At 40.3% G+C, this 22,156-nt stretch overlaps 1 protein-coding gene across 2 annotated transcripts in view; it reads left to right on the top strand.

The window, feature by feature from the left end:
* Positions 1 to 22,156, top strand: part of aopep (aminopeptidase O (putative)) — a 74,175-nt gene that overhangs the window by 19,480 nt on the left and 32,539 nt on the right. For both annotated transcript variants that reach the window (XR_015094853.1, XM_086076253.1), the window contains exons 6-11: positions 4,808 to 5,021; positions 6,770 to 6,876; positions 13,850 to 13,952; positions 15,197 to 15,304; positions 15,766 to 15,809; positions 19,175 to 19,235. Coding sequence is in view for 1 of the 2 variants with exons in the window: in XM_086076253.1 (XP_085932379.1) it covers positions 4,808 to 5,021; positions 6,770 to 6,876; positions 13,850 to 13,952; positions 15,197 to 15,304; positions 15,766 to 15,809; positions 19,175 to 19,235 (637 nt within the window). In the remaining variant the exon portion in view is untranslated. The remainder of the gene's footprint in view (positions 1 to 4,807; positions 5,022 to 6,769; positions 6,877 to 13,849; positions 13,953 to 15,196; positions 15,305 to 15,765; positions 15,810 to 19,174; positions 19,236 to 22,156) is intronic.

Below are 22,156 nucleotides of genomic sequence, written 5' to 3'. Positions count from 1 at the left end.
TTAGCCCTCCCCTTTCCCTGCCCTCTTTTCCATCATTCTGGCATTCTCCATAGATCTCTGAAAGATATTTATGGTTCTCTCAGAGCATCTCTTTGTTTTCCTGCTGTCTTCTCTAAATCGCTTCCTATATTTCAAACTATCTCTGTGTATGTTATCTTTTTCCTCACTTCATTTCTCATCCACTTGTTTACCCATACGGTATACATAGTGGGGGGCTCATCATCATCATCAACTCTCTCTCTCTCTCTCTCTCTCTCTCTCTCTCTCTCTCTCTCTCTCTCTCTCTCTCTCTCTCTCTCTGGGCTGTTTTAGTAGTGTCCCTGCTATGAGTCGAGCTGAGGATGTCAATTACAGGACTATGATAGGGCTCCTCTTGCATTATGCATGGCAGTGTCCCGCTGGGGAATAAATGGCCTACAGCCAGGGATGATGGATGGAGGGATGAATAATGGATGGCGAGATGGAGGAACGTAACGCTATTGCAATCTGTGTCCCACTAAATTGAAGACTTGCCCTGGCACACACCTGACGCTCAGGGCCGTCTCACCCAGGGTGAGTCGCAGTCATGCCGTTGTCACATGAAAAGACACAAGTGGGATTTAATCACTATTTCATGTTCTGCCCTATGACCAATTTGGGTTACTACTTGAGCTATTTGGTTTTTTATCCAGTCTTTAGACCACCTCTCAACTTGATCCTTTTGGACTTGTATTTGTAGGATAGTTTGCTTGTAGACTTTTCCACAGATCTGATTGGCTTTATCAGATCGGCCACGATTTAGCATTTTATTCAAAATGTGTGGATCGACCGTAATGTCCTAATTAATCAATCAGATCAATGGCGTAGTTTACAGATTTGATCAATTAAGACAGACCTAGAGTGTGTTTAAATGTGGAGTCCTCTTTCATACATTCAAACAGTGAAGCTTAGTGTAATTCTGCGCTGTATTCTTTGCAAAATCTTCCTTTTTCAAGTGTCTCATAAGAAGGAGAACGTGAGAAGAGCATACATTAAACAATTTATCTATTTTTTTCTATCTATATATCTATTTGAAGGCTAATGGGATCACACTTAATATTCACTTTTATTGTGAAAGAAAGTTGTACAAGCACATGAGCTATGCACTGCTGCATATGAAAGTCCACCCATGCGGGTAGCTTTGACGGGTCCCCGATGTCAACTATTGTCAGTCACTGTATCAATGAACGTGAAAGATGCTGTTGTTTGGTGTCCCCGGCCGTGGTGGGATGACACCGTTTGTCACCGTGGTGATGAATTCCGCCTCCCTCCGAGGAGCGTGTGCAAACTTCATCGCTGAAAGGCTGTCTTTGTGTTTTCACGCTCACTCACGCACATGTGCGCTGCTGGAACGGACAACAAAGGCATGCTTATCCAATTGGAGAGGAGTAAGATTAGGCTACAAAGACAGTGACAGAAAGTCATAAGGCGAATGGTAGCGTCTGCTGCTCCGGCGAGAGAGTAATCAAGAGAAACGTGGGATTACATTTGAGATGTATGCCCATAAGACCTTTTTGTATGATGTTGACATGTTGCTAAACAACAGAAGCTGCTTTCTATCTGATTAACTCCTCAGAGACACAACAGATAGACAGGTCTTTCAAACATCAGCTTATTACGCTCTTAAATTGATTGTGAGGCAGATACAATTTAGTCTTCCTTTACTTACTGTTTTTCCTTTCCGTGCTTTCAAAATGACTTTGTTGTGGAAACAAAATATCTCAAGTCGTATTACCATTCTAATATAGTCTTGATGACAGCTACTAATTTAATAGCGTACGCTACAACGAATATGAGCTAAAATTCCATTTCATACAAAGCTAAATTTGAAAATGAGACATCCACCCCACCCCCATTTTGCCAGGCTTATTGTAGTATATAAACATGCTTAATAATGTTATTAGCCTATTGCAAAACGTTTTGTATGGCGTGGAAGTATCCTCAACAGATTTGTCACTGCTCTACAAATTATCCCGCCCTCGGCAGGTCAACAGCAGTTGGACTCCTCAAGATCTTGTGATCTTGAAAAGACCCCCCTCAACAAGCCAGTGCTGTTATACAGACCAAGAGAAAGAGTGTGCATTCATCTTCACCTCTGGCCCCCAGCCCCCTTCCATTCTCGCATTGCAGAATAGCAGGCCTCTCACGCACAGTGGGCCCAAAAAACCCCACCCACTGCCTCCACAGCCCCCAGGCCACTCGGAGACGCTTACGTAAGACACAAGTAAAGAATGTTCAGGAAATGTCTTTAGCCATGACCTTGGCTTTGACATTTTATCGCTGTTGTTCTGTCAGGCGGTCTCATAGTTAACAGTCACATGTCCCGCGTTGCTCTACTGGAATGTTTTGGAAGTGTGATTTATTTTCTGCTGGTTCACTATGTTGATAACAAACATGTTTTATGATTATCAAATTTTTAAAACATCACTTCCAAAATGGTGGCGCTTAGACCAATATAGAGTCCGCATCACTGCAAACGCTGCCCACCTGTCGATCTCCTGCTCCATTCTTTCTCACTTGTGGTCAGGACCCCAACATACCTGAACTCCCCCACTTGGTGCAGGATATTATACCCGACCCAGAGAGGGTGCTTCCCCTTTTCCAAATGTGGACCTTAGCCTCAAATTTAGGGATGCTGATTTTCATGCCAACTGCTTCACACTCAACTACGAACCACAGTATTTGAAAAATGTCGAGACACCATAATAAGGCTACCAAAACGGACCAACTCAATGACTTGGCTGAACCTATAAATTCTTAGGATTAAAATCTGTGACAAAGGGGGAAGCCCTTGGTGGAGTCAAACCCTCTCTGACTTTCTACCAGCAATGTAGACCAAACGTTGATGCTGGTTGTACTGGGACCGAAAGCATGTATTAAGGGGTGTGTTACCCCGTACTCCCAAAGCACTCACACGGAACTCCCTGAGGGACACATTCGAAAGTCTTCTCCAAGTCCACAAAACACACCAATCACCAGTTAATTTGCAGTAAAATATCATGACAAAGCTCAAATTTATTTGCATAACTTGTTGGTTAAATCGTTTAACAAAAATCCATCAAAATTGGAGATCTGGTGAAATGTGTGAATTCAAATGTTAATTTTTTTGTTGAGCAATCAAAATCATCAATTGTCGTTAGTGGTTAATGAGGCATTTGAATGTTTAGAATCAATTTTGTTTCGAAAGAAAAGATCCATATTAACAAATACACAGGTAGTGTATTCGATTGAAACACATCCAAAATCTTATCATAAGTGTAAGTAGAGCCGGCGCATCTCTATTTCTATACTTGAACTTCTGAAGTACATCATCTCGTACCATAAGTGAAACCACATGTTTGATAGCCGCCTGTCGTCAGATGAAATCGTGATAAACTCTGCGAACCACTAAATCAGATGCGGATGTGCAGTAATTACAGATCATTTTCTAAATATAAGCTTACCAGTCGAGTATTTTCCTTTGGGTCTGAAAAAGCTTAAAAGAGTCAGGGCAGAATTTACAGCATTGCCTTGAAGGCATGTGTCAAATAAAACCCTCTTAAAACTGCTAATTTAATTTAATCGATTTTACCCACTAGTGGTTGGCGATTGTGCTCCTGGGGAGATTGTAAAGGATTCTACTCATTCTTTTGGCAGGAACACTTAAGACAAAATTGTTTGTTGACCCTGATGTTGTCTAAACTTTCTTTAACAAGAAGTGTGGAAAATCAATTCATAATGTCTGGAATTTTGTGTCTTCTTTTTACATGTATGCTTGCTTCTTCTTGAGCTTGTTCTCACAGGAATTAAGTTAATTTTTGTGCAAAAAGCAATGTAATAAGTAAGAAATGTCAGAAATTTGAGGGATTTTAGTGAGAAACATGTCCGTCCCAACTCAGTGATTCTTAACCTTGTTGGAAGCACTGGGCTCTGCCTGTTTCCTATGCGCATTTAAACAATATATGATTTTTTTTTTTCATATTCAAGACATAGGTCTAGAGTTTACTGGTGAACAAAATGAACAGGGAGAATAGCCTTTTCATCGAGTCTGACTCTCCTCACCGTGAATTGTATTGTCCCTACTCATGCAGCTTAAGGAAATGTTCCTTTAGTTTTGCCAGATAACTAGATGTGCTATACTAGAATTGCTCAACTCGGCATTGCAAGTGATGCAATTCGGATGCTAACTCGCATCACTCAACTCTATATTTGTAGAACACTTTAAAGCAACTGCCGCTGTTGGAACCCAAGGGCAGCAGATACAATGAAAACAGTAAATGCTCCAGAATTGAACCCTGTGGAACAACATACGTTCCGCTATACATGTAAATTCATATTGCACATATTTGTCCGACTACTTTCTGTTTTTGCTCGACATAGTTGGTATGAAGGGATTGCACAACTGAAGACCATCACAACAGTCAAAAGTCGACTACTGAGTGCACCAAATTACCTGCAGTGTGTGGGTCTTGACCTGCGCCATACCCCTGATACGGACTCACCAAACCCCTGGGGTTCAATCGTTTTGAAATGATTGCTTTTAATATTATTATGGTCAGCCATATTCGCAACATTATTTGTTATATTCATGTTTGCCTAGCAAAATACAATTTTGCGGTTGACTAGAATTTGCAGATTGACAAGAAATGTGATTGAAGTCAATGGTTCTTTCCAAATATAAACTAGCGCTGTACTGATGCTACTAAATTATGGTGATGGCAGAGTCACTTCCAATTAGGTTGGTTTCAAGTCCAATCTTGACTTGCTTTCCCTAACTACTTTCCGTCTGTCCTTTCTTTGTTTCCTCCAGCCCCCACATCATTTTCCTGTCTCAGAGCGTGCTGCATGTTGGCAGCTCATTTTCGAGTGAAAACAGCTTGTCCTTGTGTGGGTCCAGGCTGTGCCACGAAATTGCCCACTCCTGGTTCGGCCTGGTCATCGGTGCCAGAGATTGGACAGAGGAATGGATCAGCGAAGGTTTCGCCACCTACCTAGAGGACATTATCTGGGCCCGAGCACAGCAAGTACGGCATTCTCCTATTGTAGTTTACTGCAGCTATTTCATGTAACTTAATTGTCCCAGCTTTTCAAAAAGACCACATGATAGCAGAGTTAAATTGTGATATTGGTGCTGTCTTGAGTAGAATGAGAAATAACATCATATTTGTCCATGTAGCTCCATAGTTACTGCCATGGATTTTCTCCGGGAGGATGCTTGGCTATACAAAGACAGGTGGTAAAATTACAAACAGAAGGTTCCCATTATCGTCTATGTTCTCGTGTAAACAACCCTTGCTCTACGTTCAAAAAGCCTCGCAGTCACATGATCAAAACATACGCAGCTGAAGACAATATACTCAGTGTATTCCCACATGGATTCAACTGGGGTCAAGGCGGGGTAAAGTCTGCATATGTGTGGTCCAACTGGATCCAGGCATTTGCCATCTTATTTACAGCTTCTCTGAGTAATGTCGAGGTAGCTTTTTTTTTTTTAGCTTGCCAAAAACAACAAAGAGTCACAAGTTAATAAAGTATCAGAGACGTGAGCTTGGTCCCGTCTTAAAATCAACATGCTTGTTAGAGTAAAATATAGTGAAAGGTTGCGCACAATCCCTTTTGAGACACTGGCTAGCTGTTGTTTGGAAATTGATTATACAAAGGACCCCAAGTTTTTGCGGTTCGACATTTGCAAATGTGTTTGTTCAATTATTTTTTTCTTCTTTTTATTTTAGGCAATCCCTCCTCTTTCATTCACTGAAAATCTTAGGCCAAAGCAATTAAAGAAATTGTTTTAGCGCCACCTGGCGGAACATTGATGTTTTGTTAGGTTTAATAATTCCTACATTGTGAAAATACAGTATGTCTAGATTCTAGAAGGTGAGTTTCATGACTTTAAGTGGTAGTTTGCTATCGTGTTATTCAGACTAGTATGGCCTCATGTGAAGGCAGTGTGTACAGTTAGTTATGTAACATGGGTTTATGATTGTGTTCATGCTGGAAGTGTGGCTTTGATGCTTTATGATCGTCTCTGTGCTTTGCTGCCATCTATACCTTCCTAAATGTAAATCCTCTTTAGCGGAGGTGCCAATTATTTGCTATTTTTTCCTCTTTGTGGCAGGGCTCCGTCCCTATCACCGCAAATAGCGAGAGTTCACTGTAATCAATTGTAGGGTCCAAAATGTTGCCATTGTAAAACCGATTTTACCTCAATGTTTGATACATTAGTATAAACATAAATTAACGATGGGCAATATAAACACATATAAAATCTTCTTTTGACTTATCTTAACACTCCTTGCTGAGGATGCACTTTCATTTTGAATAAATGTCATTACAAAAGTCAATGAAAAAAAGATTACTGCTCGTCAGGAAAGCTGAGGACAAAATGCCGACGTCCCGTGCGACAACACCCATAAACTTGTTTCAAAATCCAAAGAAAAAGCAAGAAAAAAAACTAGATTTTTGTAACCAGAAGTCTTTGGGAGCTAAGCTGAAATGTCTTAACATAACTCCAACCATGAGGGCTGTCCATTATTTGGAACCATTACTGCAAAACTCCCCCGAAAAATTCCGAAAAATTCATGATGTCTTTAAATTTAGTTGAAATTCCAAATTGCGTATAATTTCAGCGTCATCGGACTTTCGAGCGTCAAACTGTATCGTGACAATGCAACTGAATCTCATTTGGCTGCCTCTTGTTTAGTCCTTCATGTGCATTTACATTTACATATACACATTACATGCCATTCACATACTGTATTTCCCCATGCAGCTCTCTGTGCCGGACGCAGCAGAACAGTCCAAGTTGAAGGCGCTGCTGAGGTGGAGAAGACTGTCTGATGAGTTGCAGAACTCAGGAGAGGAGCTTCAAATCCTCAGGTGTGTCTCTAAATGGATTAAGTGCTCAATACGAGTGCTTTGCAATAATGACAAAATCTCATATCACTAGGTTATTTTATATTGTGATGATGTACAGTGTATCCTTGTATAGTGTTTTTCCATAAGATGAACGCAATGGAATGTCTTGCTTTGTGAATGTTTTTCTGTTTCCATGCCAGTCATACTAAGCAGAATAAAGCTGCCCCGAGGAGTTGTACCGTAGCCTGGACTTAGCCCAACTGAATCAACAGCATCTGTTGGTTGTCAAGTAGTGCACTCCATTTTCACTCGTCCAAATTCTCAATCGATGCCCTTTGCTAGTATGCACTTTGAGTTGCTTCATTACCTGCAAATAGCCTAGTTTGCATTGAAATAAGACGTGAGAAGCTACACAGCCACTACACATTCTTGTGCTCTTCATTATTGAGCTCAGCCTTTGTGTACAGACAGACCAGTATGCGAGTGCACTAAAAGCATTCCACAACTGCAGGTGTGGCAGGTGTGGCTGCAGAGTAAAGTACGTTATCCAGGTGAAGTGTACTGTCATGTTCTTTGGAAATGCTTAGTGTGGGCAGGCACGCACACACACACACACACACAATTTGTTTGTGTGACATCATGGCCCACACCCTGTTTGTTTTATCCAAGGTGGAATCATCGGGAATCGCAATGCCATCAGTGGGTTATATGGTTAACCGTTTCAGGGTGGGACTATTGTGCCCTGCAACTTTGATTAACCAACTCTTGCAGCATATTATGTTTTTGACATTTACAATTACGATAAGCAATACAGTGTGCAGTAACATGTCAGCTTCTTATTGATTTGATTGTACTTCTGCTTGGCATTAACTTCAAATTTGTCACTTTTCAAATAATGGGCTGTCACAACATAATGAAAACACTTAAGTAGTCAATTTTACCCTCCGTTGAGCAGTGTTTCATTGAAAGACAGAGTGGTATCAGCCCCTGCTTGTGAAAGCTTGGATTTGCACGGCTTTTTTATGTGTGAATTAATGGAGGGACAACGTTTTCTACTTTTGGAGGTAGTGTCAGATATATAAACATAGGTTAGTGGGAATGGTGTGACACAGGTGTGAAGTTCTACATCTCACTCTCACTTCTCCATCTTCGTATTGAAAGCCTTACCGCTATCCAACAGGTATTTTATTTTTGCTAATGTTTTTTAACGTTGTCAATGGACGTTCTTTTAGTAATTTTACTTTTGTTTTCTCGGTTTTGCTTCCAAATGACGTTAACTGTTGTTTGTCGAGGCTTATAAGTGTTGTCTTTGCTTGTGTAAAGCACATTGAGTTGCCTTGTGTATGAAATGTGCTATAGAAATAAAACTGCCATACCTTGCCTTGCCTTTTATGGTGTTGACATCATGTGATTGTGGGATGATGTGTTGCTGTGTGAAATAGCACACCTTTACTGGGATCTGTTTGAAAGGCAAAGGCGGATAAATGCTGGGTTTCTCTGTCAAAGAAGCTATAAATTCAACACAATTGTGCAGCAATTCTGAGGGAATTAAAGGGGAGTTCTTGTTATACAGTACAGGCCAAAAGTTTGGACACACTTTCTTATTCAATGCATTTACTTTATTTATCTCATGACTGGTTACTTTAAAGATTCTCACTGAAGGCATCAAAACTATGTATGAACTGATGTCGAGTTATGTATTTACCCCCACAAAAGAGCTGAAATAACTGAAAACAAGTTTTATATTATAGATTCTTCAAAATAGCCATCCTTTGCTCTGGTTACTTTTTGGCATACTCTTGGCATTCTTACCTCTGGGGACTCCTTAAAGAGTGTTGGAAAACCCTTTCAGGTGACTACCTTTTGAAACTCATCGAGAGAATGCCAAGAATGTTCAAAAAAGTAAGCAGCGAAAAGGGTGGCTATTTATTAGTTTTTTGTTTTGTTTTGTTTTTTAAGCACATAACTCCAAATGTGTTCATTAGTTGTCATAGTTGTCGTCATAGTTTTGATGCCTTCAGTAAGAATCTAATGTACATACTAGTCATGAAAATAAAGCATGTATTGAATGAGAAGGTGTGTCCAAACTTTTGGCCTGCACTGTATGAAAGACCCGACATACAATGTATTGAGATTCTAGGCGGTAGGCAGGATTTCACAGTGACATAAGAATACAAACAAAAATACATAGTCAGTTACCATACCACAGTAGTTACTGGTTTTCATTTGTTTTATATTTATGACATAGAAGTGTTTTTAATTATTTACTGTAATTATGACATTACTGATGTGTTAATGTAGCTAAGCAACAGGACCTGATTGATTCATCATCCTGCCGATTATGGCCTTTCAGACTAAGGGCAATATTATTTTATGCATTATATGTATTTTTTCGATTAATTAGCCAATTTATTGGTAATTTAGTATTTTTTTCTGCCACAAATCCCAAACATTTTAAGCTCTATACTTAAAATGAAAATGCCGTTCCTCAGTGGGACCTCAATGGACCCAAATACATAGAAGAATTCTGAGTTACGTAACAATTTGGGTTACATTGCCACTGTAGGAACCGAACTGCATCATAAACTGAAAACCCACTGTCGTGCTGTTAAGTGTGTGCTATGTGGACCAATAGTTAGCTTTAAATCTGTAAGTCCTTGTGCTTGAATGTTTTTTCTCTGAGTACTCCGGCTTCTTCTTATATTCCAGAAACATGCATATTCGGTTCATTAAAGACTCTAAATTGTCCATCAGTGCGAATGGTTGTTTGTCTGTATACCCCGCATTTGACTGACAACCAGTCCAGGGTATATACCCTGCGTCCACTGCTGGTATCGGCTCCAGCTCAACCTGCTACCCTAATGAAGACAAACACCATAGAGAATGAATGAATGGGCGTGTTTTGTGAGTTGAGGAGCTTTGCTGTGCGACTGAATGAACGAAAGGGTTAAACTGTGTCTATCCGGCAGTCTTCATCACGGTGCTCCTCTATGAGTGACACAGACACACGGGCGATTAGCAGGATCCGGATTAGGTTTCTCTGCAGCTGACAGGCTTGAATAAACAACACCAAGAAAACACCATCAGGAGTTCACTCATGCATACTCATCCTTTATCTTGTATACGTCACGGTTGATTTTCTGACTAAAGGTTCACCTACATCTCCCAGCCTTAGGCATGAATGGAACACAAGGGTCACAAGAAGGTTGGAGAGAGACAACATGTCACCCATTGATTTTGCCTTCGAGTACAGTCTTCCCATTCACTGTGTCCACATCGCAACTGCGTGGCAACAGGACACAAAAACACACAGCGGCTATCACAATGCGCACAGGAAAGGTTGAACAGAATGCCGCGAGGGGTAAAGAATGGGAAGCGCGGCGAGATCCACGAGCAGTTCCACGCTCACAAAGGCTAAATGTCAGGTTGCGCTGTCCAAGTTCAGTGGGTCACAATCGACAGCCGCACGTCCAGCAGCGGGCGGCCTGTGGCCAGTGTTTATCAGTCCCTTTCAGATGAGTTATATTTAGGGTGGCCCAGGCCAGACACCATTCTCCCTGCTGATTTACTGGGCCGCTGGGAGCACTGCTCTACCTTATCCGGTTTCCACAGTCAACCCAGTGTAATTTGTTAGGATATGGCTTGCGGTGCTATAAACCTCTCCTGTGTGTGTGTGTGTGTGTGCTTTTGCGTGTGTGTGTGTCCCTTTGACATTAAATTCTGTCAGTAATAGCTCCTGATTTCCTCCTGCGCTTTCCCTCAGTCGCTCAATCTCAGACACACCCAGGTAGGTGTATGTGTGGCTACACGCACACAAAAATCGACACACGCCCGCCCTCTCGCACATATGGCCTACGAAGCAGATAAGAGAATCATTTATTCTGAAATACACGGCCCTATTGTGTGATTCTCCAAGGCAGCGAGCAGTGATTCCTCTTAAAGCTGCAGTAAATCATCTCCGACAAAGAGAGACAGGGATTTACACGTCCGTACATGCCAGGTCTGGACAGTGGCAAGGGTGGAGATCCTTTGTGTAAGACGCCAGTGATGGATAAATGTTTTTTTCCTCGCAACGCTACGCCGCTAGTGTGTTTGCCGCGCATATCTTGTAGGAATACAGCTTCTGTCATTGTATTTGTCCCATTCCTCAGTTGCTCTTTGGCTCTGTAATCCCCTGCTTGACACTCATTTCCCACATAAATTCCACTCACACTTGCTGTATGATTTCTCAGGGATAGTGCATAACCTGCTGCCTGCAAAAAAAAAAAGGCCTGTTTCATCTTATCAGCAGTAGCAGACACATGTTGACACGACGGGTATGAGAGTGGACAGACAGCAAGTCAAACCTATGATAAATGTTTCAAATATCATGCAAATTCTTTCCACACCATTTTCCATTTCAGTGCATACATTCACTGCTTCAACATTACTGGGATTTTTTTTTTTAGCCCAAATCAGGTCACTTGGTGTCATTTATATGACAGACGCAAATGCATACATGGAGTCAAACGCCCTCAGATGCATGATGAAAGTCCCTCGCAAGAGTTGTCCGGTTAAATTTAGAAATTCCAGAAAGCTGATGACTTCCTCTCTCAGTCCACCGAGCAAACCAAACATTCCTATCTATCTCCCATTCTTCATTTCTCCCACGTCCTCCTCCACTCACCCTCAGACTTAATTGACTTCATGTGACTTAACCTTTCTTTTCGAGGTGCATGGCTGGCGATTGGATAAAAAGTGAAGCAGAGCGGCCGGAGGACTTAGTGGAATTGTAAATTGTGTTGAGCATGCGAAATTTAAATGCTGTCTTGATGTGTATATCAAATTATCTTTTACACCTTGGCAACAACCAGTAGAAGCCCCATGCTCAACCAGTTAACTTCTTGCATGGGCTGCAGGCCAACTCTAATTTCAAAGTCAAGAGAATAACATCTGTTAGTCAACTTTTGTTGGTTCCAAATTTTTTAAATTATGTGAAATTTGAACAATCCTATCATAAGAGTTATGTTGTTTATAGTCACTCTGTCTTGAAGCCAAAAAGACATACCGACTTCTGTGCTGTTTCTGGTCTGTCTCTTTTAAATGACCTTCTGCTAAACATTGGCATCTCTGTCAATTTTTTAAAACGCATCTCAAACACTTTTATTCTTTGGCATTCGACTGAAAATGCGTCTTGGTATTGATTTATTATTTTAACTTTTATTAAATTTGTAACTGTTTGTTTTTATGTCTGATTGTTCCCTGAGGCATATTTCACTCCTTCACAGTGGTGAGCATATGGTGAAGGTCCAACTCATTGCGGCTTTTGCCATATAAAGTGATGTAAAAAAAATATATATATATATATATTTATATAAATCAATGTATATTTTGTCTGTTAAAACTTTATGTCATATAAATTCGGTTATATTATTTTAAAGACATAATGAGTAGCAGTAAAGGGTACGCCAACTAGTTTGGAGCCTAAATGGGTTGCAATGAATTTGTCATTTTTTGTTTGTTGTGATATTTCAACATTATATCTTTGGCGTTATGTCGTTGTTAATTATTGATGCAGGTGGCATATTTCACTACTTTTTAGTAAGCGCTAGTGAAAAAAATTCCCAACTATTTTGATGACTTAACTGGTTGTAGGATAAATCTGAATGAAAAAAAAACCCAGAATAAATCATAGTATTGTTTTTTTGTTTAAGAATTTAGGCTGTATCACTGGGGTAATGTGCTTAGGACATATTGACTTCCAACAAAGGGTAAAGTACTGACTAGTTGGCGGCCTAGATTGATTTGCAATCAATTTGTCAGTTTTTAATGTTGTGAAGTTTCAGGGTATTTATATAGTTGAACCAGGTGGCATATTTCAGAGGGTAACTAATTGGCTTCCAAAACTGGTTGCAGAACAAACATAAACAAAACATACAGTAGACAGAATATATTATTGTTTGTTTCATCTTCAATTGAATTGTAATGTCATCATTGATCATTTCAATAGGTGTAATATGATGTGTATGTCTTTAAGAAATGGAGTGCATTTTGCCATCACTACTCCAGGGCCCAGCCAGTTGACTGCCTTAATGGGTTGTTTCAGAAGATATTGAGGCGGATACGATGCCAGATAGTTAACAAAAACAGTTTCTGTAGTAGTTTTCCTATGTCACAAATTCTTTTCAAAACAAATCCATACAAACACTTATTAACTAATAGATGATTAGTTGATTATTTTTCTTTTCTTTTTTTCTAAATTAGAAATCCCTTAACTATAACCAGATACCCGGAGCCTGGGTTTCGTGTGTAGCAACCATGTGACTTAAGACATATGTTTTTGGACTCCCGCGTCTGCCCGTGTGTTATTTGACATCCCTGTCACGAGGTGGAAAAGTGGTAGCTGGTGATGAGGGGGCGTATTGATTGGTGGGCCAGGCGCCTGCCGCATCGATTTGTCAGCGGGGCCATCCTTCAAGGCTTTCCTATTGGCACACTGAGTTAATCTGCTCAGCCGGATCAATACAGGCTAACTGGAACTATCATTGCACAGCGTCCCACGTCACTCACCTGTTTTCCTGGGATTTATCGGGTTTGTAGGAGTTTGTTTATGGTTTTTACGGGGGGTCCAAGGCATGATTTGTATCTGTGTAACAGGGAAGTCCGGCACTAGCTTCTCCTGTTCATGCTCACGGAGTAGATTTCTTGTGACGGTGAGTCACGGGCAGTAAAATGCAAGCAGCGCATTGCTATGAGGTCATATGAACACAGTATAGCGTGCTTTTATGAATTTGCAGGGCGCCTCGGGCAAAGCGTGGCAGCAAGGTGTTAACCACTGAAAAGACGAGCTGAGTCGTTGAATTTAATGCTGCTGACATTGTATTTTTACCCTGTAGAAACTGTGTTGTTTTTCTTCTGCCCCACACATTTGTGGAAAATGTCCATATCTCGCTAGTGTGGTTGTTGTATTCATTGTGAAGTGGATTGTTTGTCTGCTCTGTTTTTCCTTCTGCAGACCCAACATGGACAACACAGGCCAAGTCAGTGAGTCTGGCTCCTCCACAGTAAAACATGCCCTCAACCCAGAAAAATCCTTCCTGCAAGTCCACTACCTCAAGGTGAAATCATTGGAAAATAGGACAGAATGATTGGAAAACTAGTTGAATTAAGATGTAGTCACCAAAAATGACAGCGTCAAGCTTTTACTGCTCAATGGGAAAAAAAAAATCTTTATTTTGTTATCACGCCTTGCTATTATACTGGACAGTATATTTTCTTGGCGCATGCGAATCTGGCTTGGAGATGGGTGAACGAACTCTTGGCTAGCATAGCTTTAACTGGTTCCGGGGGTTCAAATTCTCTCTTATCATCTATGGAAAGTGATTCTTCTCAATCAGTCCTGCCATTTCCAATGTGAGTTAAATACAGGGGCTTATTGTCAATTTAATATGATAATATGATTTAGTAACTTAAACCATTTGTTGTCTGAAGTTAATGTTTATGAACATGATATTATTATGGCCTCAGTCAGTGTTGCTTAAGCCTTTGCAGACAATGGACCTTAAAGTAAAACAGCATGTTTGTTGAACCATCAATATTTGCATTGTCAAAGAAAGCCATGTTCATCACTTTAGATTAATTACCAAAAATGTAAATAAAATAAAATAAACTACTTGGGGATTGACGAAGCGTATCAATTTGTAAAAATCAATAAATTTGTTAATAGAATCAAAGAAAATAAATGGATTGAACTTGATCAAATGTGGACATATGAGGTTTCTCTTTTACAGTCATTGACGTACAGTATGTAATGGTTGTATGATTTTCAACCTCTGGAAATGTCAACAAACCAATGATGCTTACTATACTGCTTCTATATCATGTATTTTTTTTGTAGTCTCATAAAAGGGTTTGTACATCTTGTGATCAGTTTCATGCTGCTGTTTTTTTTGGTACTATTTCCTTACAGTGGCCATCCCTGTAATTGATGCCTTGTTTCTTGCTGTTTCTTTCCCAATTTATTTTAAACTCCAGTTTCACTTGACATCATATGGAATATAACAATATGTTTAATGTTAAAAAAAAAAAAATCTGGTTGACCATAATAAGCCACCCCCCCAACAGACACCTTCCTCCTAACACACTCTTAAATTTGCCCGTCGAGTAAATAAATAACCCCGACCACTATCATCTCTGTCATAGAATCACGTTGAATTATTCTAATGCGTACATTATCAAATCAAATCAAACTTTATTTATATAGAACCTTTCATAAACTAAAATGCAACTCAAGGTGCTGAACAATTAAAATATCCATTACCAATAAATACGTGTTATTATTTTCTTCTCGCATCTCTTTTAGGGCTACTTCCTCCTCATGTTCTTGGCCAGTCAAGTGGGAGAGCAACAATTTATTCACTTCTTCAGATTATTTGTGAAGAAATACCACGGGCAGCTCATTCTATCTCAGGTGAGCCGCCAGTTTAAGGACCTAATTTCCACTCGATGGCGTTAATTGGGAATCTCCATGGTGGCTCGCAGCTTCCTCCGCGCTTGTTAATCAAATCTCGGCTCCGATTTGAACCGTTTAATGTGACCCGTCCTCCCCGGCGCAGTGTTATTTCCATAAATTAATTGCATGCTGATGCGTTCTAAGCTTGACTGCCACTGTGTTACAATGTTTTTTCCCCCAAATTGATGATCGTGCATCAGCTTAGCGACATGTGTTTATTCAACTGGTGTCTGAGCAACCACACCTGTATGAATGCCTGTGTGTGTATGTGTGATATATTCCACCTGGCCGCTGTTGTCTTTCCACTAAGTAATGGGTCTAATATAAACAGTTTGGCAACAGACACCTAACTAAGGTCTTACACACTCTGTTACACACTTCCTCTAATGCCTCCATTTCTATCGATCATTGTTTGACAGGATTTCCTGCAAATGCTGCTTTCTACCTTTCCTGACCTTGCGAGGTATGTACTCCGCATCAAGTGCTTATGGGGAATGCTTAGATTCATGAATAATTGACTCTGGGACACAAGGCTTTATGTGTCTACTTAGGCTGGGCTTAGGTAGTGGTTGGCAGAATTCTGGCTTTAACAAAATAGGTTCTCATCTGCTACAACATTAGATCACACCTCAACATTGTCTATTTCACAAACTTTTTTAGACCCGAATGGGAATTTGGTTCCTCCACAGGACCCAGAGAGACTAAAATATATCATCATATGATTGATTGGTATATACAAATGATTTAAACAAATCTTTATGGCTACTTTGTATGCATTTAAAAAATATGCACGTTAGGTTCATGTTAGGTTAATTGAAGACTCTAAATTGTCTATAGGTATGAATGTGAGTGTGAATGTTTGTCTATATGTGCCCTGTGATTGGCTGATGGGTGTACCATTCCTCCTCTTGGCTAAAGTCATTGGATTAGACTGAGGACAAGCACTGCAATGAGTGGGTGTTTTGATAAATCAAAAGTGTTTTGCCAAGAAAATGTGTTCTTGATTATCGATAAAATAGCTGGCAGAATTGTATTTTTGGTGGTCTTAAGCGCTCTGCTAGTGTTAGTCAAAACTGAGCTTTTCCAAAATGCATGCATTTCTAAAAAGCACATACCATAATACTTGTAGCATTTGTGTACAGCGCGTTTATGCATTTTCTTCAGAACTTGTTATGATTTGGAGCAGAACTTAGCGTCAGGAGAGTCTGGCCGGATTTGGCCTTGATTCTCATCGATTCCGCTCAGTGAAGGCTGGGCCCCAACATCAATCCTTGTAAGCACAAGTCTCATCCACTCCAGTATTAACTGAAGTGTAAAAGGACAAGCGCTCCTCCCGCTCTCCTCCTCTCTAATTTTCAGCCTCCTCTCAGGCTCTGGCTTAATCACTCAATTCTCTATTTCTCATGATTGCCTCATTAACCTCTCCCACTGCCCGTCTCTCTCTTCCTCGTCTGGCCCCGCTTACTTGCATCCGTCTGCTAGTGGCGCTCGCCTCTCCGGCCTTCAGCACCGTTCTGTCTGCTCCCGGCATTGTTGTTTTTTTTTGTCTGTCTCTCCCATGTGCCTGCCTGACGAGGAGAGATTGATTGAATTAAACAGAGGAAGTTGGGGATGGTCAATATTTGGGCCTGATGCCTCTTCCAGTAAACAGCCCACCAGAAGAGCCACATAGGGGGATGTGAGTGGGCACTCGCTGCATTCGTGTTACAGGCGTTCCCTGCGGCGTACATCACTAAACCATCCAAACATAAAAATAAAGAGCGGAACATAAAATGAAGCGGGGGGAAACACACACATTAAAAGAAGTCACTGATTACTACTGAAAATGCAGTGAGTCTATCCAAAAGACAAGTTGATTAACAGCGGCAATCGCTGTTTATATACATGAAAACAACTGGCTGTTCTCATGAAGAATAATTTATATTCATCTGTTCACTATACTGATTATCCTCATTAGGATCGTGGGAGAGCTGGAACCTATCCCAATTGATTTTGCGCGAAAAGCAGGGGGACACTGTCGACTATGAACATTCACATTCACACCTTTGGACAATTTAGATTCGTCTTTGAAAGGCCATAGACTCAAACCCAAAACCTCTAAACTGAGAGGCAGATGTGCGAACCACTTGTCGAGCATGCTACTGGTATTCATCCTCAATATTTTGTAATATTCTTCAAATAGTAGGCATGGGCTTTTTTTTTAAGCTACTGAAAAGAGCATCAGGCATTTATTTTTCCACGCATACCCTGTTGAAGTGTGGCATTTATTTGAGAGATGAGGCCTTTAGTTAGATAAATGCTTGTCTGACACAACCAGGGGACATGCTGCTGTGTTGCAATAAGAATGGAATTTGTAACTGCCTCACAAATAGTGGATTCTATCTGTTGAACCATTTATTCTAAATTTCCATGAATATTACACTTGTTGGAGGTGGATCTAATTGTTCGCTGATACTCATTGGTATCTACATTGAAGTGTTTTATCTTATCTAAGTTTTCACTTTGTGACGATAAAACTCAAAAGATTGCATCTTTTCTCGTGTGTTTTTTTCCTTTCACCACTAGCATGCATCCGTGAAAAAACTTCAAAGAACACTCAGCTGCTAGTTAAGCTAACCCCGAGCCTGCAATTACGAGACACCACGGCCTGTGCTGGCGTCAGAGATGATGGAACAGTGCGGGTTCTCCGCCAGGCTCTTGCACGAGTTGTCTCCCCCCGTTGAGTCTAAACATCGGGGACATTTTTAAGAAATATTTAGCAGAAGTCTTAAAAACCTAAACCACAGTGAGCGACAACCTTGCACAATTTGCTGCTCACAAGGGCTGGTCATTAAAGGCGAACCGGTGAAAATTGGTGACATTTGACTGTTGAAAAACAATTAGTTAAATCCTGCTGCTCTGAGGAATGTTCACTCCCTGTACGATAAAAAAAAATGCGACCGGAGGTTCTTTTTTCTCTATACAGAAATGTAAAAAAGTGTTTGTCAAGGTTAGGAGACTTATGTACCTACAGCAGTCACTTTTTAACCTAAAGTTTCAGATGTCTGCTAGATAGATGAGGTTGAAAGGAATTTCACCCTTCAGCATGACATTTACCAAATAATGACTTGATCAGGCAAAAATTTAGGTTTTGGAACGACCCAGCCAGAGCCCTGACCTCAATCTAATGGGGAGAAGAGACACCATCGCAATAGGACATATGCTTAGGGATCTTTCAAGGAAGAGTGCTTTCAATATAGGTTATGATTTACAAGTTAAGTAAAAGTTTAGCATTGTTTCATTATTGTGCATAGGACAGAATTTTGTATATTTTCAACTCGAAAAGGTTTGACATAAAGGTTTAATTAGAGAATAACTTATTTCACGGCTTCTTCAACACACATTAATGTGCTATAAATGAGTCAGCCTAGCCAAGTGTGGAATTCCCCTCAAGCCCAGACGAGGAATAATGATGCGAAAATATGTTCTATTTACCATGATCCTTTGTGTGTACTTTGTGTACTTGCACAATTACAAACACTCTTGGAATGTTTGCGTGCACGTTTCTGTTTATTAAGCATTGAGGTCACAGCGTGTGTGCTGTGACTTCCTAGGCTGCACGTGCCCCCTGTTTACTCTGCCGGCATACATTCAAATTCACTTCATTGTCTCGGCATGCCTCTGTGGGTGTGCCCCAGGTTTTGTTTAAGGTGTTGGCGTAAATCCCAAATCTGCTGTTAACCTAATAGTATTCCCAGAGCCTTGACTTCATTGAGTGTTTTGGGCAATAACAGTCATTGCCTCAATAATAATAGGGAAAATACTAACACTCGTACCATTGTGTTCTAGAAAAGGCCTAACGCCCGATACTATTTATGCCGACTGGCTGGATCGACCAGGAATTCCCAAGGTGAGATTGTCTGTTTTCTTTTCTTCCTTTTTTAATCACTTTAGTATTAATATGTCTAACTTTTAAATGGATCATTGTGGTTAGACTGTGTCTGCGCCACACATGTAATGTTTCATTGTCGCCTCACATAAATCACTCCACTTATGTTCTCGCGCCTTCCAATTATATGAAAAGCAGCTAGTCACATGCGTTTTATGAACCATATATTACGATGCATGGCAAACACATGCCGAGGTCAACAATCTCAGCCTGTGTGCACTGAACAGGTAGCAGTTTATGGATTATTTTTTTTCGTACACCTGGTACCACCCGTATTGTGACAAGAAAATAAGTTTTAGTTTTGTGACGAGAAAGACGAGAAAAACAAGTTGGATGCAGAAGAAGAAAATCAACATTGACAAGAATAAGAAAAAAATGAAGTCACAAAAGTGAGAACAAGTCAAAAAGCTGACTGAACAAGCCGCAAAGACCCCAAATGGCCCAAGATCAATCAAAAATAGACTAAAATGCAAAACTAAAGAGGAGAAATGGCCAAAAATAAAATAAAAAAACAGGGATATTTTTGTCAGCAGAAGTTCATTCAGTTTTTATGGATAATGTTTAAAAAAAAAAGTAATAAAATTATCCGGGTTGTCAACATGGCCAATGTTCTTGCTCCTTCCAATTATGTGACGCAGAAAATCACATGCCTGTCATTATGCATTTATTGGGCTGCATGGCAAATGCCAACAATCTCAAGTTTTGTGTGCTGAACAGGTATTATTATTATTATTATTATCACAAAAACAACAGTAGACACTTGCTAAATAGCTGAAATTGACAACAATTGTAACAAATGTGATGAGAGTGACAAGTATAGTCAAAAACAGACGCAAGTCAAGTATGTCAAGCAAGTCAAAAGGGAGAAGTCAAAATGTAGGGGGGGGGGGGATTATCCGAAAAGGCCCCCAATGACGTGAAATAGGCTAAAAGTAGCAAAAACAGACAGATGGTCAAATTTATTGGAAATCAAGAAATAATGCAAAAAAAACTATTTTGGGGGCATGCTGAGGCTCCCAAAATGGTGATTCATTCATCACTAAAACAATATGCAACATGCCTTAAGAGCAAAATTTTCGACACAGCTCTTGTAATGGATCTCCTTCAATTGCACTAAATTAAGTGCTCAGTGGATTACGTTGTTATTATTCAAGGTAATCCTAAATAATTTTTTTGTCAATCAGTGGAGCAATTCTTGTCTTATTACCCTTTTATTTACTATTTGATGGTCACTTTGTGTTTACTGGGGGCTGTGACATCATCGAGCATGTGGTGAATATTGCACCTATCAATCATCCTTGTGGGTGAATCAACATTGGAGTGAGTGGCTCCATTCATCAACAACATATGAAGTCACACACGGTTCCATTGGACGGTCATCTAAATCAAACTGCCTGTAGTCTAAATCACAAAAAATTAGGGTTCCGACTTGGATGATTGTATTGATGAAATGCATCTCTTACATTAGCGGCGACACTTAAAAATGACACGAGATCATTCGAGACTAAGCGTTATTTTTAGCTTTCTCACTCCATAACCATTCCTCATTCGCTGCATATTCAATTGTCTCCCCCCCCCCCCCCCCCTTCATGATGACTGAGCTTAATCAGCAGTATATGCATGTTTGTGTTGCCATCTGGGTGGGAGCCTTCATTTTGGAGATGATGTAACAGGAGCCTTCAGGTTGTGAGGGGTGGGGGGCGTTCTCATAGAGCGGGAAGCAGACTTCTGTTTTGTCGTACCTGATTGGTTTGCAGCAGAAGGCTTTTTTCTTGCGTTTGATGTGCCAGTCACCGCCTAATCAGATCAGCCTCATCGATCCAAACCTTTTACAAATACACGGGACACAAACATTCTGTTAGAAAGAAAGAAAGAAAGAAAGAAAGAAAGAAAGAAAGAAAGGAAGGAAGGAAGGAAAAAAAGAAAGAAAAACGTTTTCTGACTAGCTCCTGTTTGCCCTGCGTTCACTGGGTTCTCCACAGAGGCAAGAGTTGTGGAAAGGCAGGAAATATTAAACAATGACATTTCACTCTCCCACAGCTCGAGAACGAGAATGGAAAGCCAAGTTCCGGCTTATTTTGGACACATCAACAGATGACTAAGCAGTCTCTTTGGGAGGATGCATGTAGGCTGCGGTACTTTGTTTAAATAAAGACGTGGCCCACGATTCACAAGGGTTGCTCGTTCAGCCAACGTTAGCTGGTTCATACTTGGGTTTTTATGTTTTGCCACTGCTTACAGTGTAAATGGCTGATGTAATAAAAACATTTTTGATAGCCTTACGTATTTCCTGTCAGAAGAATTTTGAATCTAGATGAAATAATGCAAGCTTTTTATGTTAGACACTAGAAGCTGCCTGCTTCTCGGAGTCCTTTACTTTTTGGAACAATATTAACGGTTATTTGCAATTCATGTTCAGTGAAACGCAGGCTCTCGTTCGCAATAGAGGAGAATCCGCCATATGGAGAAACCATATCATTTTATTTATTTAGTTATTTTAATAGTTTTACCCCATCCTACACACATCAAACACATTTTAACTTGTTAAAAACAACAACTTGCCTTTAAGATGTGCGGCCTGGTGGAGTAGTATGTGACATCCACAAGTCTAAATGTGAGTGTCCGGGTGTAAGCTGTGGCTGACAGCAGCATCTGTATGAGTGTGCTCGTTGTGCTTTACGGTTTTCCTTTTTTTTTTTTTTTTCTGAGCTCAGTATTGTTCATTCGGTAATATTACAGATTCAACATGTCATCATCATTGCTCTATTACTCTAACACTTAAACAATTAGGCATGGACAAACCTTATACATAAACACATGAATTACATTATTCATACCTATAAGGTAACAAAGTGCATCACTCAGATGGATCTGTGACCACT

The sequence above is a fragment of the Leptonotus elevatus genome, chromosome 5 (genome assembly GCF_054856555.1).
Source record: "Leptonotus elevatus isolate MCC_2025b chromosome 5, RoL_Lele_1.0, whole genome shotgun sequence".
NCBI lineage: Eukaryota > Metazoa > Chordata > Actinopteri > Syngnathiformes > Syngnathidae > Leptonotus > Leptonotus elevatus.
The sequence above is the reverse complement of the archived record's forward strand: the minus strand, read 5'-3'. Positions and strand labels throughout refer to the sequence as shown.